The sequence below is a fragment of the Antrostomus carolinensis genome, unplaced genomic scaffold, assembly GCF_000700745.2.
Source record: "Antrostomus carolinensis isolate BGI_N321 unplaced genomic scaffold, ASM70074v2 scaffold9413, whole genome shotgun sequence".
NCBI lineage: Eukaryota > Metazoa > Chordata > Aves > Caprimulgiformes > Caprimulgidae > Antrostomus > Antrostomus carolinensis.
In genome coordinates this window covers 1-27,483 of record NW_010303153.1, presented here as the reverse complement: position 1 = coordinate 27,483, position 27,483 = coordinate 1, and the positions used below count along the sequence as shown (strand labels likewise).

The 27,483-nt window shown below is 35.2% G+C and overlaps 1 protein-coding gene across 1 annotated transcript in view; it reads right to left on the bottom strand.

Moving 5' to 3' along the window:
- Positions 1–23,960, bottom strand: part of DPH6 (diphthamine biosynthesis 6) — an 80,897-nt gene extending 56,937 nt beyond the window's left edge. Inside the window, exons 1-2 of the mRNA XM_010164003.2 lie at positions 23,870–23,960; positions 21,353–21,546 (exon numbers count right to left, since the gene is read on the bottom strand). Coding sequence (XP_010162305.1) covers positions 21,353–21,546; positions 23,870–23,939 — 264 coding nt within the window. The 5' untranslated portion in view covers positions 23,940–23,960. The remainder of the gene's footprint in view (positions 1–21,352; positions 21,547–23,869) is intronic.
- Between the last annotated feature and the right edge of the window lie 3,523 nt (positions 23,961–27,483).

The window sequence follows — 27,483 nt, the reverse complement described above, 5'->3', positions numbered from 1 at the left end:
TAGTGTTCAGATTACTTGGGTATTGGATGCTTTATTGAAAATAACACTATTACCATAAAATAAATAAAAAAAGACTTCTTTGAATATGCTAAATAATCACTGCTATCCACGCTGCACATGAATTACGGGATGAATTTTGGAAGACATCATTAATTGCAATGACTGCTAGATCTGTGTCTCTAATGGAAGACTGTGTTCATTAACTATAACACTAATCAAACTGAAAATCAGTGGTACACCAATACTTGAAAAGTTGTTGTTAAATCAGTGCTATGCTAATTATTTATTGTTACAATACAGATTACTTCATCATTAGAGCTAATATTTACTGTTCTTTGCCAGGTATAAATAAAAGGCAGAATGTAAACAACACAACCACTCTCCTCTCCTTCCTTTTGCTCTAGAGTGCTACCATAAACCACAGTAACAATGGCACAGTAGTTAATTTATCTGACTACATTAGTAATTTTATCATTATTCTTTCATAATACGTGAATTCACAGCTACATTTTCTTATTCTCTGCCTTCATTTGCTGTTCAGTTAATCAACCCTGATTCTGCATCACTGGGATCTTTAAAAGCTACATGGGATGAGAGAGAGAATTTTTAAAACAGTCTTGATATTTGGTAGTATTTAATTCTAGAAATACAAGGCTAAATTATGTTAATCCTCTCAGGCAAATCTGAAAGCAGCTACACTCAAACATGAGTAAACTTATTCAGCATTTTCTAACTGAAAACTTCCATATTTTCAATGTCAGAAGAAAAGAAGCTTAGCAAGACTGGTAACAGGTGACAAGAGTTTGGAGGAGCACTGCAACCACCACCCTCACCTCCCTCAGAGGAACCCCACTTAACGAGATGCATTGTAAACATTTAAAAAAGAGAAATTTTAGCTGGTTTTGCATTCAGTATCATAGTCAATCACACTAGAAATCAAAGCTCAGCAGGTAAAACAGTAAGAAGAAAAAAACATTTTCCATGAAAAGAGGATTCTCATCCATAGATTTTTCTAACTACTCTGCTTAAAAGATTTTTTTTAAGTGTCCTATTTGAAAGATTAAATAGGTACTTAAGAAAATTTTTCAAAGACAGCAGACACTGCAATTATCCCCAGTGCAAAAGGAAACAAACCCCAGAAGACAATTACCACCTATAAAACTAGACGTAGTTCGACATGGTGGTTAATATTGTAATCACCATATGCACTTTTGAAAATAAAATATAAAACCAGATATTCATCTATTATAAAGGAATTCAACAAACTAAGTCAAATTAGAACTGATGGGCCTACTGCATTCAAATTACGTTCACTTCTAAGTTTAACCAGAAAATCTATTTCAAAGCAAATGCAAATGCTCCAACTCCTAATGACTCGCCTTGCAGGAAGTGTACACACCTGGAACAATGACAGCTAAGAAACACTTGCAACTTCTGCTGAGACTTTGAAACTCCGTCTGAATTCTACTTGAAGGGAAACCTGTCTAAATTGCAACATAGGCAACCACTAACTGATAAGACTCTTTTTTTAAAAAAAATCTCTGATGCAGCCTTCTCTCTTCTTGCATAGAAATGAAATAAAAAAGTACTTCAAGAAAACCAAGCTTCAACACTGTATATGCACGTATTGGGATCGTGTGGCCAGGTTTTGGCAGCAGGGGGCTACAGGCCTGGCTTCTGTGAGAAAGTGCCAGAAACTTCCTCTGTGCCCAACAGAGCCAATGCCAGCCGGCTCCAAGACAGACCTACTGCTGGCCCACAAACAAGGTAACAGGCAGAAGAAGGTAAGTTGTTATTATCATTATTATTATCATTATTATTTTGTAATAGTAACATAGTAATCATTATTTTATTACTTAGTAATAGGAATATAGTAGCACTTCATGGCTAAAATGTGCCTGGGATTTTCCAACAGAAGATTGTCATTAGAAATGCCAGTCCATTAAAACTGACATGTTTTATGAGAAGAGTCTGGGTTTGGCCAGTTTCCAGTTAATACAGGAGTTTTCTTCCCAGGTTCCTGTCAGTTTACCTAACAGGCCACACCACAGTCTGGATTTGTGTGGTCCACAGCCCTGAATATAGCTTCCCCAGGTGAAGTGGTGTGGATTTAGGAACAGACTTCCCCTATCTGGAGGGAGGGCTGGAGCACCTCTCCTATGAGGAGAGGCTGAGAGAGTTGGGGCTGTTCAGCCTGGAGAAGAGAAGGCTCTGGGGAGATCTTATAGCCGCCTCCCAGTACCTGAAGGGGCCTACAAGAAAACTGGGGAGGGACTTTTGACAAGGGCAGATAGTGACAGAACAAGGGGCAATGGCTTTAAACTGGAAGAGGGTAGGTTTAGATTAGATATTAGGAAGAAATTCTTCACTGTGAGGGTGGTCAGACACTGGCACAGGTTGCCCAGCGAAGCTGTGGATGCCCCGTCCCTGGAAGTGTTTAAGGCCAGGCTGGATGAGGCTTTGAGCAACCTGGTCTAGTGGAAGATGTCTCTGCTCATGGCAGGGGGGTTGGAACTGGATGATCTTTAAGGTCCCTTCCAACCCAAACCATTATATGGTTCTATGATTCTATCTGTTTGGTCCCAACCTGACAACACGGTTCTGCCCCATCCAGCCTGCTGACAAGATCCTGAAAAAACAGCAGAAAACACCCCAAGCTGTTTTCTCAGAAGAACCAAGTGTTCAAGGTCAGGAAGACAGAAAAAAATTCTTTTTTTTCTGCTTTTGTTTGTCTCACAGGAAATTTCAGTATCGAATTTTCTTCCAGATTCTCACAAAAAACCTCTGGAAACCTTTTTCCTACAGAATAGAGATTCTGCATTTCAGTCAGTTGACTGCAAATCAGCTTCACAATAAGCCCCCAGTATGATGCTTTCTACAAAAAATGGTAAGCTAAAATCCAAAAACTTCATTAAGGTTTTGCATTGAAAATTGTCATTTGAAACCCTCTATTCTTGCACAAATATTCTAGTCAAATCTGATCCAAATCTCCCATTTTAAACAAGCTTGATGCTTCTGAAATTAAATGCAATATTCCTTATACCAGGAACAAAACAACTATGAACTAGATGCAAAAACATCATAAATCTAACTTATGCTAAATCCAGGTAAAGCTGTAAGTGGAAAGCCTTCAGGAGATGCCAATAAATGCAAACAATACTGCCCTGACATGGGCTGACAAGACCAGACTTCAGGGGATAATTAGAAGTTTATTACTCTAAGGCAGAGATAATTTGGGTAGCAGAAACAAAGGGCAGCTTGAGGATTTGCTTTGAGGAAGAAATGTGGAAGGACTTTTAGAAGGAGATCGGAATTTTGAAGAAACAGAAAGGAAAAGCAGATGATAACGTGCCAAAGAAATACCAAAAGATAAAACCAGAAAATATCAGCAGAGAAAAAGCTAAATCAAGAGAAACATACAGCAAAGGAAAACTTTCAGCGGATTTTTCTGTGACAGAATGATTAAAAAAATTACAGAAAAAACATCTTCCTCTAAAGCTTAGCATAAAAAAAAGTTACAAAATGAAAAAATATCTTAATTTTATAATAAAATTTGCTCTGTCTTGCTTTATTTTATTAGCTTGCATAAATCTGAAATTTATTTTCAATCTTGTGAAGTTCTGACATCTCATACTGTCAAGAGGGCTGTAGCCTCAGGTTGCTCTCAGAGTGGCAGCCATTATGTCCCCTTAAAATCTGAAAGCAAATGTGTGTCTGAGTATGGGGGACAGGAATATTAATTTCTGTTTCTTCCAGCTGGGCAAAAGTGAGGCTTTTCTTCCTCAAGGAAGACATCCTTAGTCACCATGAGACTGCCAGAAAGGGTACACAAACATGAAGGCATGGTGAATGAGAGAGACAGGTGGAGAAATAAGAAACTTATTTCTTGGAGAATAAGAAAAAAAATACAGCTTGCTGGGGTGATATCAAGATTAAATGCACCTGAATGATTACCAATGGAGAGACGAAGTAAGGAGAAGAATATCAAAAGTAAAAGGAGATAAAAGTATGCAAAAAATAATATCAGAAAAAGGTATAGGCCAGAAAACATTGTGAAGAAAAAAAATCAAGAACCCTGACAGAGAGAAAACTCTCAACTAAATTGATACTGAAACTAGTCCAAAGGCAAAGGAGAATGGGTGATGCAGGGTCAAGTTATTAAGCAAGAAGGGAGGAAAGATTAAAGTATTCCTTTTACCCCTCTTCTTCCAAATTCCAATATCCTCTGAAGTATGCTTTTTTTAAAAAAACTCCAACATTTACCTTAGTTCTTCCATTTGCATACTAACCATGAGTTAAAAAAAAAAAAATAAAAAAAAAAAAATCCAAGAAAATGCAAAAAATGTAAAGTTACACATTTCATTGCTGTTTCTCTGGTCAGCTCTTTTCTCCTTTTTTAAAATGAGATTTAATAAAATGCAACACATTAGTTTAGACTTAAAGTAAAATCCAAATAATATTTTCTTGAAGGGTATTATTACTGTATATGCTGTTTTAATATGAAATTGATATCAAGAAAGATAAAATCACTTGTGTAGAGCATCAAAGATCTCTTTGGTACCTCCTCTGCTCAAAACCAACATATTTTCTTTATCATCCAAATTTCACATCTTTAAAAATGTGTATCAAAGCAAGCTGAACTTTAAGTTTTCTGGTATTGCCAGTAGGTAACTAAATCACAGAGAAGAGAATGCACATCTTCCTTTATCATCCCTCCTCACTCACTCCTCAACAGCAGGCAGATTGTTACGGTAAACTCTGAGATTAAGGACAAACTGACTATTTAGAAGACAAGATTGCTTGAATCAGAATTTCCCACATTGTTTGTTGCCTAAACTAGAACAGCAACTCCAGACTGTTTTATTGTTGAGAGGTATACGCATTCATTTTATACTGCAGGTTCTCAATCATATGCCTCTTCTCTAATCAGGGTGCTATAATTATTTACTAGGTTTTTTTTCTATGCGGAAACTGAAGTTTCAGAGGACAGACACATCTAAAACTGCAAATACGTACTTAGCACAACCTGTGCCCTTGGCACAAGTGACTGTGGACTGTAGTAACAAGATAAGAAGAAAAGGAAAACAGCTTTTTATTAAGAGTGGAAGCATTTTGTTCACCAAAGAATCTACCAGCCAAGGAAGAGTCTCTAAGTCTAGTCCAACACAAACTGATTGCGTGACAGAAAAAGACAGTTTAAAAAAAAGACAAAAAAAACCCAAAAAACCCAACAAATCAGACAGACAGGGACAAGGACATTACAAATGTTTATAGATGGTGGAAGTTCAGGGCCATTCACATTCATAAAGTTTTCAGTCTCTTTCCAGTTCTCAGAGCAGACATTTGCACAATGTGCTGCCCACTATTGAGCTTTCTTACTCATACAAAGAAGAAAGTAAGTGCAGCCTTTCCACAAATACTTTTAAGAGAAGTGAAATGTTTCTATCAGGGTTTCTACTTGAATTGCTACTCTTTACTGACAGATGCCAGTTTTCAAATTGAGATGTTTTCATGGTCTCAATGTTTTAAACCAGTGTCTGCTGTTCATACTGCATATTATATTATCGTACAGTTGTGCTGTGCATGTATGCCTGGGAAGAAGAGTTTAAGGATCCCAAACCCATTTTCACTTTACATACTAAAATAACATGAGACTTGCAAGTGTGGTCTCAGTCAAGAGTTGTTAATAAGATACAATTAACAAATTAGGTTGAACATACTTCATATGTTTTCAATGTACATACCAACAAGAATGCAACATCCTGTCAAACATGCCAACAACTGAAACATACCAACGAGTGACCAAAGAGAAGGATGAGTTCTACACTTTGCTGAAATAAGAAGTTAAGCATTAGAGATTATCCTTGCCTAACAAAGACATAATTGCATAATGAAGGAAGTAAAAACTTTAAATTAAGAATGGAGAGAGCACCTTCTGAACAAGGAAGAAGCAACAAAAATCTTGGGGAGAAAACTAAATCTGGATAGATTCTGTGTGATTTCAGTTCAAAGAGGAGACTGTAAATGCTAATACTTTTCACCCAAAAGGAATCAAGACCACTTAAAACCTAATGATCAACTTTGAGAAACACTTCTATATGGGAAGGTCTCAGTTCTTCAGTGCAAGTTTCTAAATATACTTCTCAAAAAAAAAAAAGCAACCAAAGGCATAATGTATGTATAAAAACTGAGAACCTGACTGCCACCTTATTAGAAAACTGCAAGTTACCTGAATGAGAGAATGGGAAGCAGGGGAGAAAAATCTTTCTTATGTAATCTTAGAATAAATCGCACATAGTTTATGCCGCATTTCTTCAGCTAAGGTGTTTTACAAACAGGTTGCAATTGTGCTGTCCTCTTAAGTGTATCACAAACACATTACTAAGTGTACCAAGGTAAAAATTCTGACGAAGTGATGGAAAAGAAACTTTCCAGCGACTAGAAGGAATTGAACAACACTTGCTATAAACCAGCACGCCACACTGCTGACTGAAAACAAGCCTGGAATCAAGGATCCTCCTGCTTTTGCATTTCTTATAGATTCAAGGATTTATTTTTCTTTTTTAACATGCTATATTGCTTTGATCAAAATACAGAAAATCTAATACTTGGAGGACTTCTTATGTTTTTGCAAATTTGACTTCATGCTTAAGTTTGAAGTAGATTAACTACTGATATAGAAAAGAGAAATAATAGAGCAGGCTACTCTAAGAGTCAGCTAACATACAGTACATGACTATTCACAGCACTGCCTAATGCTCACTTTAACACTGGAGAAGGCTACCTCCATCTTTGAAAATACTTAAGTATATTATTTTGCATTTCTACTGCAGCAGTAGCCAAGGAAAGAGTAGATCCTATTCTATAATGCACTAAACATTACAAAGGACGGCAAACCCTCTCTTTAGTTTGTATTTCTCAGGAATATTCTGGCTGCCAAAACTCTGACAGCCTGGCAAAATAATTACTGAGAACATGAATATGGCTGGAATGCCAGAGATGTAACCGTATTGGGAGCAGCTGATGATAACACAGCACAAAGAATACCTATCAACTGGTGGAGCAGCAACTGGTAAAGAACAACTGAACTGACCCAACAAAAATTCCCAGTGAAACCCCCACATATCTCATGAATACAAAAATCCAGCCCATTAAACCGATTTCCCACCCATGAAATAGTAGGAGACTGACAACTAGACATGGTGGTTCCTCATTTCATGTTGCAGAAATTTCTACTGCAAAGTAGACTCTACGTTCCCAGCTTTTTCATGTGCCTGGTCCTAAGTGCGTGCAGGCATGCACATCTGTTTTAGATCTTTGTATCTTAACTTCAAAAATATTGAAAAAAAATAACATTGCAGAATCAGAAATTTTTAAAAAATTAGGAAACATCACACACCCATGCAACTTATTTGCTTCGTTTCCTTCCAGTGGGTTTGGGGATACAATCTTTAATATGATTACAATCTGCTTTTCCAGCTTATTTGAAGTACAAGATAATACAAAGGACAGCATGAAACTATGCATGTGCCATTTTCAGACTCTCAGCTGTCTGAATTTGCAACTAATACAATAAATTTAATATCATATATACACATAGCTTTCTAGAGCAATCACCTTTCAAAAGGTCTCAATAGCCACCATATCACATGGAACTGGATGCACATCAAGCTCTCAAAGCAATTTAAATAGGTATGGAGAGAAGTAGAATTTTTTCCAACTGATTATTTCAAAGCAGCATTCTCCTCTGTATAGTTAGAGATGACAGTATAACTAAAATTCAAAGGAATCTTTTCAAATGTTTATTATCTAAATCATTGATCACTTTTTCTTAAGGAACAAAACTGTGTATTTTCAGGTCGGAAGTTAAGCATTCAAGAAAAGCCACTAAGTATTGAAAACTGGAAAATTAGACATTATGCAACTTAACTGCTAAAGTCATGTTGCTCCACAAAAGTTAGTTAACACAACAGCATATTTTCATTTTGAAAAACAGTGTATTTGATGTCAAAATATTAAAATAATCTCATAACTAATAGCATACATTTAGTATTAAAAAGAAGATCTAAGTCTCAGGGTAAATCTTCCTTTGAAAGCATCTATTGATCTTTCCTTCACAGCACCGTTCACCATTTCTGTAAAGCAATGCTTCTGAGAATGGTGATGTAAGCAATGAATAAGTCACAGTGACAAGTGGGTAATAAATAGTGACTGGCAGACTTTCCCTAAGAACGCAGAACCAGTCTCCAAAGGATAAGGATAATTCTAGAGGTGGCAAAAAGGGTTATTGTAGCACAAAAACATCAAAATTACTGAAAATCTGTAGAGGTCTAAAGAAAGTTAAGGAATCTGAAAGAAAAAAGAATTATTGAACTTCATGAAACAAACTGTAGCAGAACAAAATGTGACTCCATGAATGGGAATGATTAATAAATTAATCCCAGCAATTATAAACCAACAGCTATCTAGCTCTGTAAAACCAAAAACATTACAGGTGAAACTCAAGTTCTACAAAATATTATATATCTATACACATTAATCCTCTCTTTGTTCTGGTACATTGTCCAGGGAACACAGAAGCTGAAGAAAGCCAAGATAACAAAGCTATGCCAGGTCATTTAATGCACCTACTTTGATGACATATTCCGTAATAGACTCTGCCTTCCTGAAATACAATGGTATCACTGGTTTGGATACCAAAAGTATATTACAAAAAAAAGGCCAAAAAGCAAAAAATAATAGGATGCAGTACAACCTACCAAGTCACTGTGTAAGCAGAACAGAAGAAAAAAAAAATAGAGGGCTGTGGATAACACAGAAGACAGCAAAACAAGATGCCTAAGGAACGTAGAACAAACAGGTCCGCAAGAAAATACTTGGAAGAGTGTTTATTTGGTTTTAATCCCTAACTCGTCAGTATCTACTGATATTTCACAGTAATTTTGAGAATATTATTTATATTTTCTATAGTTATAAAAACAGACAGGCCATCAAGTAACCAAGTAAAACCTAAATACTTTTTTATTTAAAAATATAATGCCATCAAAGATTCTCTCTCATGTGACCAAGTTCCATAGAAAGAAAGAATGGTTTAAAAGAAAAAATGTCTTTAAAAGAATATCCTAAAAGAAATGAGGTCTTAAAACTTAAATTTAATCATAAACTCCACGTGGGGGTCATAAACAAAGATTCTTATAAATGTCTCCAGTGAGAACAGTCAGTTGTTTTGTTTTGGTTTTTATGTTATGTCAAACAATGTTCCATTTTAGATTGCAATATTTATTTTTCTTCTTATAGCTACTCTTATAGCACAGGCAACTGTTAACCAAGTATATCAGAGTAGATATTTATTATTTTCTATAAAAAAAAGACATTCCCAACACTCAGTCTCCACATCTTTTAGTATTTCAGAGTCAAAGAAATACTGGAAATTAACATTAGCATGACCTTCAGTAATACCCTTAACCACCCTGCATCAGCTCAGATTTTATGAAAGTACATTTGAAAATTACTTTGTGTTAATTCTTAAGCAATTTATTTGAAAACAAGTATTTTCGCCTATAGATTTACTTTAAACATATATTCTCCTTCATTAAATAATTCAGCCAGGGATCACATAACCCAACCAGGTGAAGAAGAAGTGTGGTATTTTGGGGGAGGTAATGACTGTAGGATCGGGTAAAATGATCACTGACATTTTAACTAAAAAGAGAAAAGTGTGTGGACTAAACAGGACATTTCCTATAAGCATCTGTAGTGGCTGGTCTGTCACTCTTTTGCCTGGTCATGGTAAATTATGCCAGCTCTCAGTAGACAGAAAAAGCTGTAATTCATCATCTACAATAACATAATCTACACTTATCACTATTTTAATTTTGCTGAATCTTAATTTGCTAGTTTTCATTGCAAGAAAATATATCTTATTCATTTTTTTCCAAACAGCATCTTACCTGAGAGACTGCGATCTAAAATTAAATCCTTCTCCTGTTGCCAACCAGATGATACTGATAAGAAATCGCCTGTTTTCTTCATTAAAATATTTTAATTAATTTAATTTTCTAAGCAAAATTCCCACTGATCTGAATTATAATTTATCTAAAGAGAGTGAACTGTGATGAAGTTCCATTGAAAAGATTAAAATCATATCTAAAGTAGCTATTTACTTTAAAGTAGCAACTTGTATCACTTCTTTTTTCTAATACTCAATTTCTGCCCATTCTTCATGAAGTAAACTTTCAAGATCACACATTAAAAATTATAACAATCCACAGTTTGGCCATACTGTAGAAAAAAATAATAGTTGTTTTACCATAAAAACCGCATGCTTGAAGAAGCTCATTAACAAAAATGAAACAAAAACCACTCCAGTATTTAAGATTAACAATAATTATGCAATCAGTGCAAGAACTAAGCTTGATTCAGAGTTGCAGTTGCAGTGAAGTCATTGTGACCAAATTTAACATCATTTTACTGCCAGTAGAATAATATTTGCTTTACTCAAAAAACATGGGTCACCTTTTTAACTTCTGTGATTGTTTTATGCTAATGGATAGTAAATATGGGATATTTTCCAGATTAGCCAGTGCTTTATTAAGCTATAACAGTTGCTTCCTCCAACAACATTTCAGCATATAAAATCTCATACTAAAAAGTAAAGGCATCATATGATTAGAGGACAGAGATCACCCATAAAACAGGCAGACAAAAATCAAAGCTTCAACACGCTACGCTCCTGAAGCATCTCAGTTCTTATTAGAGAGGGCCATTTTAATTTAGTCTTCATCATCATTTATTACAAGATCTGAAATACTGCAAGGAGTGGTTTGTGATGTACTATCTACTCCACCAAAATTCTTATCACTTGTTACACAGAAAAAATGGTCTTCAGAAGAAGAAAGCTCATGCCTTTATCTATCTACTACTCCAAACGAACTCAGACATGTGGGCAGTCATGAGTTTTACACAAATCATTAGCGATACAGGAATGTTTTGAGTAGCCATCAATGGTTACATCATTAACTATAATATACAGCAATGACTTATGATTTTAATTTCATAGAAGTGCATTAAGAGTGTGTTCTACACATACATTAACACTCCCCATCATAAAATAAAGCCATTTAACTTTTCACAGAGTGACTTTTATGATGCTGTTACAGAAGAAACTAATTCTAGTTAAAGCATTTATTTTTTAAAAGGTCATGCTTTTTTACTGTAGTTTATAATATTTAAATGGCAGCGTATGAGCGTGAGTGTGCATGGATGTGAATGCGGGGAACGTGTGTCCAATACTGAACCATCCAACAAGTTCTGCACAAAACACAGAATAAACAGTTATTTGTATATTAAGCTAGAATGACGTAAAAGAGAAATCTAAATTGAAAATGAGTTTTGGAGACAAATAAATGCTAATGAACAACAATTACTTCAGTCACCGTGTGAATTAAAACAACACAATTAATAAAGCTTAGGTGTTCTGCTGGTGAGCATGTCCTTAGTCCCTGGCAGATCATGCAAGACTTAGTTTAGGAGAAGCAGTAAGCACAAAGGAAGTAAGTTTAAAACTATTTTGTTTTGAAGCTCCACTTCAAACAAAAACTTCAGGAAAGCCTACACAACTCAGAAATCCCATCCAGTTTTAATGACTGTCCTGACTGCCTGATAAAATTTCTGATTTTCACTAGATAATGAAGAGAGAGCTTAAACCTAAAGCCTAAAAGATTACTCAGAACAGTCTCTTTTGTTCCTTTTCTTGCATGTAAAACAGTCAGTGAAAAATCAAAATGTTTCCTTAAGAAAAAAAGGGCTTTTGTTTGAGCTAAAAATATGTCTAAACATCCTGTTCTTTACCTGAATGCTCAAAACCAGCTGTAGGTAGTAACCACGTAGAAAGAAACTACAGAGGGCACTGTTGTATCAGTTATCAAGAGATACAATGGTGACAGGGCCCAAGAACAGAAGACTGTCAGGAAAATAAATAACTAACTAAAGAAAGAATCTGGAGTTAGGAGAGCATGCAAATGCACTAAACCTAAAACAATAACAAGGCAAAAGGACTGAAGCTGTATTTCTGAAGGAAAATAGACTGAAAAAAGTTCACATAACAGACTGTCAAGCTGATAGGAATACTGCAGTGCAGGCACTTGGCATTTTCCTTTGTAGTACTTTCCATGGAAAAGGTAACTAATCATAGGACCACCTTATCCTTTGCAAACAGCAACCTATTACTGGAATCCCACTCATAATCAATATGAAAAGGAGGGATGGCTGTTATGCAATTCTTCCAGAAGCAGCATTTATCAACGGAAAGAATATCTCCACACTGTGCAGTGCATTTACATTGTAAAAGGACAGTTCTGTTTTATTCCTTTTCATCATGACAGTTACAAATCAATCATTTCTGTTTTGAAAATGGCAATGTTGGTGCAACATAAACCAAATGAAATCCCAGCCTTTCCAGAAGAATTACCTTTAAATACACTGATTAGAAACAGTAAATGTCCAGTTGAAAATAAAGTAACAATGCAACTGCTGTAGGTATGACAATCATATCAAGGGGGGGGGTATTAAATAAGTCAGCTTAAATAACTTAGTATTTGTATAAGAAAGCCAAATTATTTTTACACAAAGAATGAGCTTCAGAGGTAAAAATATTTATGAAGACAAATTTGATAAATGTTTTACTGTACATTTACATGAAAGCTTGCCTGTCCTTGATTATATTTTATTAGAACTATCCCCAATTACATTTCATTAAACACTAATAAATTTTAAAACCTATATTACTGCTGCCTAACGAGAAGTGTAAATAATATAAAGCAGTCAGTTACCTCAGCACAGAATAAGATAATTAATTTCTTATATTTTTCATTTTTATCCTTAAAAATTATGATGAAGATCCCAAGTAAGAAGCCAAAGTACTGAAATAAGATACGGATAGTGCCATCTATTTAAATGAAACTGTAGATAAGAAAGGTGTTGGTCTTCATCAATCTGGTGGCAAAACCCATAAGCAGCATGTTTTACTGTAATACAGCCAAAAACCAGGACTTTCATGAACACTGACTCAAATTCACATTTAAAGAGGAAAGGCTACATGGAAGGTACTTTCAAATTAATTTAGGCAATAACGTCATAACAAACCAAAGAATAAATATTAACAGAAAAGATGCTCAAGCAAACAGAACAGCTCTCAGAAAACTCTCAAGAGCTACGGGAATGAAAGAACAAAACCAAAACCACACACATCACTTGCTTCCACATGCATAAGAACCGTGATGGTAACTGTGCAGGAACTGTGTCTCTAAGCATGCAACAACAGAGGTACTACATGAAAGGAAACTGCCACAGAAAATGATAATCCTTTTTCTCTCTCTTTTTTTGTTTTTTTAAATGGCAAAACCAGACAACATAAATGTATTTATCAGGCAAGATGCCAGCTCCTTCACAGACTCTGAGACCTGGAATACCTTCTAAGTGATTTAAATAATTGTTTCAAGCATCTTATTCAGAGATAAATAAAAACAAAAACTAATGTGCATGTCAAATGGGTTTCATCCAGGTTTTGCCACCTATGGCTTCAAAACAGGCCCTGTATATGCAATATTAAGTGAAATTTAGTGAATTTTTCCAAATTCATATGTATTTCATCTTTATCCTAATTCTGTTTCTAAATCAGTATTATTTTTAAATTGCTGAACATACTACCATTCCAGTAATGTGTTTAGCTCTTGTTTTTTACTATCATTGTTTCTAACAGTCTAGTTTTGCTAAAATAAAGTTTCATCTTACTTTATTGTTTCCAGGTATTAATAAAATGTCACTAGTATTACTTTTATACTCCTTTTGAAGTGTATAGGATTGCAGGTAGACAGGCTGCATGCACACAAACAAAACTAACGTTTTGTTAGATACATATAAATAAATATAAATAAAAGAAATGCATATTAACCTACTAAAGATACACTACAACACTAGGCTAAAACAGGTAAAGTTCAAGTTAAGATACATGTTTGTTCCACGTAAAACTTAACTGTGTTTTAGCTCAGAAATGTTGTAGTTCATTCCTATAGCTGTGCAATTGGATCCAGACAGGGCTGTTACTGAGGCTCTTGAGTTTATGCACGTCACTTCAGTTTTGATAACTTTTACAAAATTGACTTAAACATTTTAATGTATTTTTCCATTTAACTACAATACTGAATGCCAAAATGTTAATGGATAATTCTCTAAATATTCAAGATATTTAACAAGATATTTGAGATTCCCTTCTCCCTCTGCAATACAGCACATTAAAACCAATTTTACTATCGTAATTTATTCAAAGCTTGATTATGAGCAATAGCTGCGAGAAGAAATATGGCATTGTTGATTCATATACAAGCATTTCACTTAACTACATTGGATAATAGCAGTGCTCCTAAAGGAGTATAAAAGCAAAGTGATTAGAAGTCATTACTGTTAATTAGCATTCACTTTACATTGATAGGGATGAACCTTTTCTGTGCTGAACAAATGGAAAGCTTTTATGTGAAAGTCTGTCGAACCTGGTCAAGGTAGGCACTGAAATAAAGTGTCAGTGGCCAGTAAGTAGAATTCAAAACAACAGCAACAAAAAAGCAAAACAAAATCTAAGGATGTATCATCATCCAATTAGTGAGATTTAGTTTTTAAACAGGAAGAGGTTTGAAAAGAATGAGTAAAACTGGAAACTCATACTTCACATTCTGCAATCTCACTGATAAAAGAAGGAAATGTGTGTTTATCAAACTTGCTGCGAGTGCACGGTTCATTTGGCGTCCTGTAAACAATGCCTGGCTGCCCATTTCCAAATGCATGTGAGAATCTCGCAACCCAGAACATCATATTCAGCAGGCAAGGTCACACTGGAGATGCCCTGGAAATGGGAAATTAGGAAAACCTGGCAATCAGTGGTTTAAAGCTGACCAGAACAAGCCCTCAGGCTTGCTTACCATCTTTCACCACCAGCCTGACTGTCTCTGCTTATTCAATATTAACACAACAAGACTGAGAGTGAGTGAAAACAACGGCACACACCTAACAGGGAGAAATACAGTGACTTTTTTGTTTACATAAAGCTTAACATTTCTCACGGTAAGAAACTACCTCAAAGATGTTGCTCAAGATCCCCTTCTGGAAAAAAAATTGACCCTTCCTGAACAGTTCAGATGAGACATGGAGAATGACAGGCATCCTGTTGATTAAAAAATTTCCTTGTTCCCATCTCATTTTAAAATTCAAACTAAAAAAATCCAAACCAACCCTAAAAACAAATCCTGTCTTGTGAATGGAACAAGATACATAATTATTTTTACACTGCTTAAAGCACTGCCAACTCTGCAGTTACTTCTTACCCTCTTCCCTTAATTCACACTCTTATTCACTGCTGATGACAATGGTCATCCCCTAGCGGGAGCAAGCTATGGAGCTCCACTCCAGAATTAACTAAAAGAAAAGATTACAAGTCAATTAAAATAAATAAATAAATTGTTGAACATGATCAGTGCAAAGGGACAATTCAAATTCTCACAGAAATTTAGTCGTTTTAAAAGATAAAGGAACTCAGTCTATGCCACATGAAAAAGCACAGTAAATATTTTGTCTCAAAAAAAAAAAAAAAAGAGAAACCTTACTTTATGAAGAAGCATGGGTAATTATTTCTTGTCACTGTCGATAGACATTTCATACAATTTCTAAAAGTTCACATTTAACTTTCATGTCTACTACTACATGAGTAGTAGAGGGCTCAAAAAAAAAAAAAATTCCATTGTTTTATCTATCACTGTTCCCCCTAACTGGGCACTAAAGATTTTTTGGGATTTTTTTTTTTCAATACTGATGTTACAATTTCACTTGCTGGACATAAATTCTATGTTTCAATTGCTGAATTACATATAAAGTTTATAATCCAAATATCAAGGGCACAGTATTCTGGAAAAAATTAAGGAGGAGATATTATTTCAGAAATTCAGCATAAAGACAAATTTTCCATAATTTAATTATTTTCAAAAATGTTGAGAAATATACCTTTGAGGAATTAAACCTATACAACTACAAATAATTCAAATTGTAACAGGGAAAATACCAGATATTTTTCAACTGAAAACATGGGAAATCATTACTAGAATAGAACTGTTCTGCACTTTTCTCAACCCCCTGAATCTCATCAGTAAGAGAGGGAAGCTACCTACTTTGTCTGAACTCACAAACTGCAAAAACAGCTTAGTGAACATGCTAAGGTCCTCACATTACAGATTCTTGAATTCAACCAGCATTCCATAACTAAGAATAATTAAATCTTTAAGATTCCTAAGAAAATCTGCAAACCTTATTCATATGAGTTGAAATTGGACAATTAGTCTTTATCATGTAAATACTACCACTGAAGTCACAGGGACTACCGAGAGCTGATTAAAATGGACACCTAAGAACCAAATTCCTATTTCTAAATACTTTACTGTCTCTTTTAAATGCACTTTATAACAGTGAAGAAAGTGAAGCAATGCCCGCAGTAGAACACTAAGGGGCCCATAAGAAAGATGGGGCCAGACTTTTTAGTAAAGCCTGTTGTGATAGGACAAGGGATAATGGTTTTAAACTGAAAGAGGATAGATTCAGACTACATATAAGGAAGAATTTTTTTAAAATGTGGGTGGTGAAACACTAGAATAAGTTGCCCAGAGACATGGTAGATGCTCCATCCGTGGAAACATTCAAGGTCAGGCTGGATGGGGCTCTGAGCAACCTGATCTAGTTGGAGATGTCCCTGCTCACTGCAGGGGGGTTGGACTAGATGACCTAGTCTAATACTACATTACATTTTTTCCATGTATTTTTCCTGATGGGACCATCTAGACATTTGGTTGTACAAAAGCCACAGAAAGTCAGTCATCAGACTAAAACTGAGATCTCGTTTTGCCCATGGGCCACAGCAGCTAAATTCTGGAGAAGGGTGAAAGGAAGACTGCTTCCTTAGCATGGAAGAGTATTAGCAATAATGAGGAACTGAAAGCTTTGTCTTCTCTGAGGGAATTAATCCCTATCCAAAAGCTACAGAATAACCTTGTATTTCACCCGTTCACCTCAGACCCTGAAGAACTCCAGTTCTTAGGAAGTTTCACCAAATAATAAGACCTAAATTACTTCTATTCAACCTGAACCTGCACAAAATACTTTGAGACAAAGTATCATCTTATATAACATCTAAAATTACACAGCTATTGCAATTTTAACTCTCAGACAAGAATACTTCCTGTCTTCAGTAAACCTCACTCTTGGTCCATTTGAAAAATCATGATCCTGGCCTTAAAAAATAGCTATTAAATGCAGGAGTCATAATGTATTAATCAGCTGTTTGTTGCTGGAATTAAAAAGCATTTATTTTTTAGTAACCGACTGAGCTCTAAGCTCACTGCTCCAGAATGTTACAACATTTTAGAAAATAAATTCTTTTCTTTCTTTCCCCTTCCACTTTACTAACATAGTGTCACAAGTAAAGGCTATTATTATTCAAATGCTTCATACACCAAATATATCCAACATCAATTCTTATTTTTCAGCTGGTGATCAATAGATTGTATCATAATTAATAATCCTTCAGTCCCGAGATCAAATATATTAATTTGTTTCAAGTGTATTATTCAGTTTCTCGTAACCTTGCAGGTTCTGAACCCACAAAGAACACCACAAAAAGAACTCTTGACAGAAATAACATGTTAAGACTGAAAATGCACTGCAAATCAACGTGCATGCTTCATAATAAATACAGGGAAATATATTACAAAGAAACTACAAATAGAATCAATTTTTGAAATACTAATTTCAAAAAACTCAAGTATGGAAAAATGTTATTGAAAAAGATGAAAAAACAGAAGAAAAAAAATAAAACAAACCCAAACATTTTTAGCAAGTTCAAGAATTCTACAAATTACTCCATCAGTGGAAACTTACCCAATAAAGGCAAAGCATTTGCAGAGTAGAGGAGATAAGGCAAGAAACTTGGAAGAGGACAGAACTGTCTATTGAAATCCAGAACTGAAACAAATTATCTTGCATTGGTTTGTAGGAAGCTGCTACAGCCACTGCCCTAAACAAAAGTTTAGCCCTAGTAGTATGAGATAGAGAAAAGAATTTAGCATTCAACCCATCTAATACCACTTCTGTATGTGCTTCCATAAAACATCAATGTATTATCTGGACGAGATCATAATTACATTGAGAAGGGAAGAAAGCAGATAAATATGTCTATATTGAGGAGGATATTGTAGGAAAGTTGCATAAAAATGCCCCCGTGCTCCAGCCTTTCCAACCACTAAAGGGAAAGAAACACAGTTTTCCCACACATTTCCTGGTTTCAAATACAGTGCCATGATAAAACCCTGAAGGATAATTCAGATGAGTAAGAAACTCTAGTGCTTACACACTTCGCTGGAAAAAGCTCCACTACAGAAAGCACCAAGCACGGACAAACAAGGGTATCAGCAGTCCCTATTCAGTAACATGGAGAGTAGGTTAAACTCTTCCTTAGAGCTCAAGATTTACGTGTCCCACAAAGTAAATATTCTACTATCAGTTGAGGACTGCCTGGCAACATACCTTCAGACATCATATAAATACTCTGATATATTCACAATATATACTGGATGCAGAATCTAAAACAGAGCATTAGGCAACTAAAAAAATAAATATAAATTTCCTTCATACCTATCAATCATCCGGGTTTGTGACAATAAAATTAGTAGGTTTACAGTCACCGGCAGCCAATATCACTTTCTGAGTCCCGTGAAATAGAACAGGACTGTTGTCTTGGGTTTCCCAGCACTGCAGGGGAATATTTAACTTGTTATAAATCTTGTTCTCATAGCACTGATTTTAAAAGTATCAAGTGCTTCTGAATTCATACTAGTTTTTCAAATGCCTTTTGCTTTAAACTTTTACTAAAGAAGTATTTGCAATACAAGTGTTCTTTACAAACTGAAAGTGAGGCACACTATGCGATTTTGATCTAGACACACCTTTCCTGTATTCTTGGGTCCAAACCATTTGACAGAAAAAAAAAGAGTTACGTTAGTTTGACCACTGTTTTGAAATTACATCCACTCAAGGATGCGTTTTGACAAGGCTTCCGCAGCTTCCACTGAATTCCTTTCCTCCCTTCAACAGATGCAAATTGAGCTCTCTGTTTAAAACTATTAACATCTGGGGAAAAAAATCCTAAAGCAAAATCCTCAGTGATTAAGACTTACATAGTCAAGCTACAAAACTACAGATATAAAGGTGAAAAAATAAAAATAGAAAGCTTTCAAAGTTACTGTTAACAAACAAAAGAAAAATTTTCATGTGTTTTTCTTAAAACTAAAAAACCCAAAGACTTGCAGCTCCCGTAGTTTATGTCCCCCCTGATAATTTTGCAATTATTGATCAGAATATGCAAGACCTACTGAAACATTTGCCCCAGAATTTCATAGATAGGTTGGACTATAAAGGCATGGTTATCCAAAATCTAACATAAAGGCAGTATATCGTTAATATTTATGTATTTAAAATACCATATAGGGGAATTAATATTTCTATACAGGAAAGAAATAGTTATTTAGTTGCAGACAACTTGATAACATCTCTTTCAACTACAGTTATAAATATCATGTATGTACTTCCAAAGCAGAAGTTGTCAAGATTTAACATTAGCATTAATTTATGTCAGGCATCCATTTCTCCAAAGACAGCAAGAATCAAAAAGGAAGTATCATCTTAATTGCCACTAATCTGCCCATTTTTAATTAAATTGATCAGTAATTTATTATCTTACCCAGCAGCAGCAAGCTGTTAGCATGCAGCTTTAAGAGACAGCATATACTAGTCCTTCTAATAGTATCATGGTTCAAAAATAATTTAAACAATTTCTTTCAAATCCTGTACTGCATGATATGCACATTACATTTAAAACCTCTGAGAAGCACTTTAGAGCATAATCATAGAACCATATAGGTTGGAAAAGACTCTTTAAGATCATCGAGTCCAACTGCAAACCTAGCACTGCCAAGTCCACCACTAAATCATAGCCCCAAGCGCTGTGTCTACATGGTGACTCAATCACTTCCCTGGGCAGCCTGTTCCAATGCCTGACAACCCTTTCTGGGGAGAATTTTTTCCTAATATCCAATCTAAACCTCCCCTGGTGCCACTGGAGGCTGTACAGGCTACATGCACTGTTCTCCTCTTCCATAGTCTCATACTCCAACACAGGTGTACGATCTTCATTTTACTTTAGAGGAACATGATTTCCCTGCCAAAAATTGTTTAGAAGGTAACAGTTGACTCCAACATGGTTCAGGATGTGCTCTGCACTCAAACCACATTCTTGGGTCTTATCTGCAAGCTAATTTTTTTTTTTTTTTTAAATTGAACAGAGTGAGCTTGAAACTTTTAGGTTTGTGAATCTCGATTCTCATTTCAGTGGAGGAAAGGGGGCTAGAAAATGTTCAATACCTAAATTGAAGCCTAGAAATATCTTTAGCTGAAGTTTCAGAAAGTAGTCTACCAGTTTGATAAATAAAATTAAATGTGCATTTACTTTTTTAAAATAGCAATTAATACAATTTCCTGAACATGGCATTGTTTTAGTACTGTGCTCTGCAGTCATCAACACAATTAACTGGAATAGACAAGGCATCTTCACTCAAACTGTGTGTAAAACCTGCGTGTAATTGTTTTTATAGCTAAAAAGGACTGATATATGTTACTGCTACTATGTGATATATTAGAATATAGTTACAGGGCTACTAGAATCAAAACTATCATTGTAAAATATCCTGTAATACTTTGTGAATGATCTGCATCACATAAACGAATAACAAATCCTGGTTTACAGAGCATAAACATACATGAATGGAGATGTCTAAACATTACTTTCCATACACTTATAAAGGTACAAAACCGATAAGATCTCTCATTCCAGTAATCAAGCAATGCATTATTTCAAATATGAAAGTACATAAACATTTTATTTATAGATAATTTTTTACAATTAAGCTTTTTGTAGTATATGCCAAGCACCTTTTACAGGTGTTTTTATTAAATAGGAACAAAGGTTTTGCTTGAAATGAGGATTAGTAAATCTGATTTACACTGGGGAAAAAGGAATACAATTACGCTGTGTATTTACAGTGCCAGGAAGAACAAAGGAGTAAAAATAAAACTTGAAGAGTAAAAGAGTTCAATTTTTTTTTTTTTCTCAAAGCTTTCCTTAAATACCTAAGTGGATAATTTAATTCCCAAATGAGTTAAGCAATATAATCATCCCCAAGTATTTCATTCTTTTCACTCAGCGTACCTTAACAAGTTTCAAGAGGTGGTAAAGGTCTTCAACTTCATCTTCCTGACATGTGGTATACACTCTTCCAGTGTTTACACTGCTACCCTTTATGAAACCACGATAGAGTGGCAAATCCAATGCATCAGCATATAGGTCAATGGCATGGTATCCTACTGTCTGATACATATAGCTGTCCAATTCATCAGACTGCCCTGCCACAATTAAGAAACAATCGTATTAGGTACATTATTTCAACAATTACAGATAATTGTAAAACTACGAAGCACAGACAAAATCTAAATGTTAATAGTTTTCAATTCACAAACAGATGTTTGGTGACAATACCTCTACAAACATGGAAAGAAAAAAAAAAGATTTCTCCACCCAACAGACTTATGGAGAGGAAGGCATCTGTCACAAACATGCTGCCTATTTGGAAATTGTGGTGCCTATTTCTTCTTTAATATTCCTCCCTGCTTCATCCAAAAATCTCGTAACAGTCCAATCCTGCTCCTATTTATATGGTAATTTAAATAGGAACACAGTTCAGAGGTAGAAACCCAGATGCATGTCAACATACTCAGAGTAAGAAATTTGGAATGTACTACAATACTGAGAATAAGCAGTAAGTTTTCAAAATTTCCAAAAACTTTACCATAGTCATCAAGAAAGACCACTACAAGGTTTAGACGCTGCTTAATATACAAAAAGAAAAGGAAACCTATTATAATATCCAGGCCCTTTCTACCTTCACTCCTTTTAAAAATTAAGCTCAAAATAACATCAATTCCTTGCTGCTATTTCCTTAACCAGGAGAAAAATTTAACTTAAATTTTTCTACAAACAGTTTGTAGCTAGCAGATAGAAAAACACAGCTAAAATGCAGACATTATGGATTAAAATTAAACCTCAAACTATCTGATAAACTGTTCACATATATAATATTTCAGATAATTTTTTAAACAGATTGATAAAGCAATACATCATCACTGGTGAAATCTCCACCGCATTTATTAAAAGCTAACACAGTTCACTATTTTAATGCTAATTTCTAATACTGGAACTTCTCTTAATTTACACAGACACATTAAGCATCTCTGCTGTATACCTATATAGCACATCTTGCAGAGAGAAAGGTCCGTAACACTGATCAAGATAACTAATTTATGATGTAACAATTAGGTCACGACACAATTGATGTCATATAATAGACAGACTTTCGCTCAAAATGGGCATATCCAAACCCATAATCACAACTAACCAACCTAGACCAAAAGAGTTGCTTTAAAAGAAAACTCAGTGTTTTTCAACATACACAAATATGAGAAGGTCTTTAAACTGCTATTCAGTTCAGAATACACAGGTTTTTTATTAATTGGGACTCTCCAGGCAACAGCGGTACAAGATAAAATAAAATGAATGGCACAGAATCCACTATTGCCTGAAGCACCTCAATTAGCTTTCCACAAAATTTCCAACTGCACACTTAAAGAGAGCATTTTATGATTTTAATGACAATATTCTACATTTCTGATGTGGATAAATTAGTTTAAAGACAACATATTTCAACAAGATTAGAGATGATTATATCCTAGCTACCCAGAAAATAAATTGTTCCTGTACTCCCCAGCATTTGCCAGTTCCGTCTGTGACTCATATGTGACGGCAGCTCCCTTTTCCCTTCACTTTCTCTGTGTATCCTCCTACCATACAGCTACCAGATATCATACTTAATTGATTAACATATGTTAAACAGTTAACCTATGTTAACATACTTTAACATTCTGCCCTACCAACTGGGAAACAACTCACTTCCTTTTCAAGTCCCACTTCAAGTTCAATTTCTGCTCTAGTCCAACACAGAAGTACTCAGCTCAGCCCCTCACCTCACCGCTCGCTGACTTACACCACCCGAGCTTCTCCCATTCTCTCGCACAGAAATAAGTCTAGGTGCAGCCTGTGAGGAACTGATCAGAAAAGTGGTCCAAGCTAAAAGGAAAAGGGCAGGAAAAACCAGTGCATCAAAGGTCAGTTCCAATCCAGATCAGTTCCTCAATCCAGTTCACAAATGTGGGACTAGAATAATGGAGGAAGATACACAAAGTTTAAAAAAAAAGGCATTAGTAAAACTGCATATTTTTGGCAGCTGGAATGGTTTATGCCAGTTAAAGCATTTCTAGAAAAACAGCATTTGTTTTGCTTGATGATATCCTCCACCACCTTTTACTGTTTGTGCAACTGAACTCATACCCTTTGTTTACCATCAGGAACAGTCATACTTCCCCTTTTTCAAACTGTGTAAGCCTTTCTTTTAGTGATCTTCACCTTCTTGTGCTTTTTCCCCCTTTAAGGAAAAATACATTTAATATGTCTCCATAGCATTTTCTTTTTTCTACCTCTTTTTAGATATCTAGATTGTCCTTCAATATGCAAAGCTATATGCAAACATACAAAGGAATTTAATTCAGGCACAACTGTGCCTCCATTGTTTCTAATTAAAAAAAAAATCTCATATAAGAAATGTGACTTTCATACCTGTGTTTTCTGCAGGTCTTAAATTGGCTAGAGCAACAATCTGATGCCCAGCAGCAACACACTGCATCATGTTATAACAGCTGTCCTTCCCACCACTGTAAGAAAAAGAAAATAGTGGCAATTAAAAGGATTGCTAAAAGCTTCATCCCTTATGACTTTTGCCTAACTACTTATAAATTAATATCATCACAGGTGGTTATAAAGTTTTGAAACTAAAAAAAAAAGCTTGCAAAATATTAGCAGTAGGAAAAGGATGATGTCACAACACCACGTCTACTATAGTGCCTCCATGCAGTATCCATAAAGCACATATCTAGTTCTGGATCTCATTACTAACCCGAGAGGTCCCATGAAGAACAGCCCCTTACACTGGAATTCCTTCAGAACAAGGACAGTCTTCTACTGTAGAGATTAATGACCCTGTACTTATTACTAGATAACTTGGATTAAAAAACCAGTATCTGCTCCAGAGAGCTGCTGCATTAGCAATCTTTTTAAATGAAGACTGTCATGTTAGGAATAACATTTGCCTAAAGTTCCAACATTTTAAACATACTTCCCAATCTCAACAGCTGTAATTATCACAGGCAGTAGGTTCCATTGACATCGCATTGAGCAGAGAAATTTTTTACTGTCTATAACCGCAAATAAAAATAATTACTGTTGATATAAAAAATAAAACCAAACAGAAACAGAACAATATTCTTCTCTGAGGCCAAGAGATGATAGTCTAACAGAGAATACAATTAATTTTGATGTTCATTCAAGATCTACTGGAACCTTTTCCACTATCAATGAGGAAAGAATCCTGCTCTCCTGGTATTAACTGAAATACAGTATTTTCCAAGGATTTTAATCACTATCAAAAGAGATATTACAGTCTAACAGCAGCACTAAGAGTGCTCTAGAATACATACTGCTTAGAAAATCCCCATTCAAACTCCCAGCCTTCAAACTACAACTGCAGGCGGAGATTCTGTACAGCTTCTTTAAATGTCAAGGCACAGAAACCAGTCCAGGGAAGGAACTGGAACAGAGATCTAGACCAGCTCTGTAAAACTGTGTCTTGCCTTAGAGTCACTGAGACAGGACAGAGCAGATAATACAAGCACTCCTTGCTACAACAGACCTTCGGTTTCCTTGTGACCACAGTACTACTAACAAACTTCTTCAGCATTTCCAATGTAAAGTTCACATTTTTATCTAGCCCTCCATGCCAAAGCTTGAACATGTGTTACAGGACTGCAAACGTACAGCTATTCCCCTCAATTTCTGCTTTTATCCATGCTAAAATTCTGTATGCTGACCTTAATTTTCTGTGTCACTCAAACCTAGAGTAGAAATAGTATAAATAACATGGCATCCAGATTTTCAAAAAGCAGTTGTTCACATTTCAGTGCTATGAAAGTAAATACACAATAATAAATAGATTACTCATTTGAGGTTCCATCTCTACCTGACATTATCCTCAGGCATGCTTACAACTTTCTTCCAACCTATATATGGACAAAAAAATTTTAAAAATCATATGTTCATTATTTCTGGATACTGCGCTTGATAGCTTAAAAACGTAGTTAGTATTCACTTCATAATGTGAAATTTCAGGCTTAACAGAATCATAATGAGACAAAGGCTCTTTTCTTTCTGAATGACTTCATTCTAAAAAATAAAAGCCTCCCACTAGTTCTGATTTCAACTCAAAACTCAACTTCAGAAAAATAATGACAGTAGATAATTGTCTATGTTGCTTATATCATTTCAATATTATTTTTAATATAAAAAATTAAAAGGACACTAGAATAAATCTATTAATATTTTCAATTAATTTTTATTTTAAAAAGACATGTTAAGATGAGGCTACATTCAGATTTCCCACACTTGCCCATCAATTACTTGATCAAAATTTGTAGAGTGCTCACTGGATCACATGCTACTGAACTGTTACTTATTTTCTGTACTACTGTTATCACGGCCCTAAAACCTAACCATACCAAAAACATAACAAAATGGTGCCTACCTACAGGGCCTTCTAACCTAGCTGCAAAACACACCACAGTTCAGACCAAGGAAGCCAGAGGGCCCATGCTGTGGGAAGGTGGACTCAGCAGTCCCAGCCTGGCTGCTGTCTAATAGATTGTAACCAAAAACAAAAGAAAGAAAAAAAGCTTTAAGAAGGAAGATGAAGGCAGGTACTGAGGTAGCCCAGGGATTCCTCTCAATTCTCATCACAGGAAAAAAAAAAACCCAACCAAAAACCATGAGGCCCTTTTGTAGAAAAACTAACCCTAACAGTCAGGGTTAGCTTTGACAGTGTTGCAAGTATGCTAATGGGTAGGCTTATAAACAAAATACCAGAAGAAAAAAAAATACAGTAACCATAAAGATACAGGTCCATAAAAGACTTCTGAGCAGAGTTCTTTCTATTGACAAGTGTAACCGTTTACAGTACAAAAATTCTAGAAGAACAGAAGAGTTGAAAAACATTGTATTTCAGGTAGAAAACTGGTTTTAAAACGTCTATGATTTGACAAAAAATATGGGGTTTATCCCATAAACACCACCTTAAAGCAAGACTATCAATTTTAAGTGTGGACAACATTTTAAAAGAAAAAGAAACAGGTTAAAGTAGTTTTATATACAATCCTGACCTTTTCAAAAGTAAGAAGCACTTTCAAATACTTTTTTTCCCCCTCTGATCTTTAAGGCTAGCTCTGTTACAAAGATTTCAGACACTTTGATGTCTCTTTAAAACTCTTCTTAAAACTGTTACTGAAACTAAATCCATCCTTGTAAAATTGCCCATTAAAATAGCAATTGTGTTAGAAACCTGTTTTTAGGATTTTATTTCATCTTGCCTTTTAACACATTCCTTTGCTCACAGAATATCAAAATAAATAAGCCTAGAAGACAAAATCTTATCTATAAAAGAAGAAAAAGCACTGAAGCTGATTTTCCTACCCTGTATTTAAGCAAATCTTGAAAAACACAGATAACATTTGCTCTATTTTTTCCTCTTTGGATGATGTTTGGAATGATTTGAAATTGTTGTGGCCAAATCCCACTTTCAACAACGTTTGATATTAGACATTGCCTGAGAAAATTTAATACATTAAATGTTAAGACTTCAGTAAATACTACATCCAAAAATAAAAATACACTGTTCACATTCCCACAATCCTTTTCCATTTACAGGTTTCCTAGCTTGTTGTTTTTCTAATTAACTATTATTTCTAACACACCTGTCCTTGTTAGAAGAAGAAAATGTTAATGTCTTTCTAAAAAAATACAAAAAACCCATCCACAGTACAAGAACTGCACAAACTGACAAGGAGCGGCAGGAGTGTGGGGGGAGCATGTACAGCAGCCCGACAGACAAGGCCGAGTTCAACTGCAACTCTTTAAATGAGCGACCTTCATCTTCCTAAAAATGAGCAAAATTAAATCTCTCTCAAGAGACACACTAGAAAAATCTATCGGTTAGAGTTCAGAAAATGTACCCTCATAGAGTTTCAGATATTTGGAAAGAAAAAGCACCTGGAAATTCAACTGTAAATGTGCACAACACGGTCCCACCGAGGGGCCTGCGGCAGAGGCTCTGCACCCCCCGGGTCGCA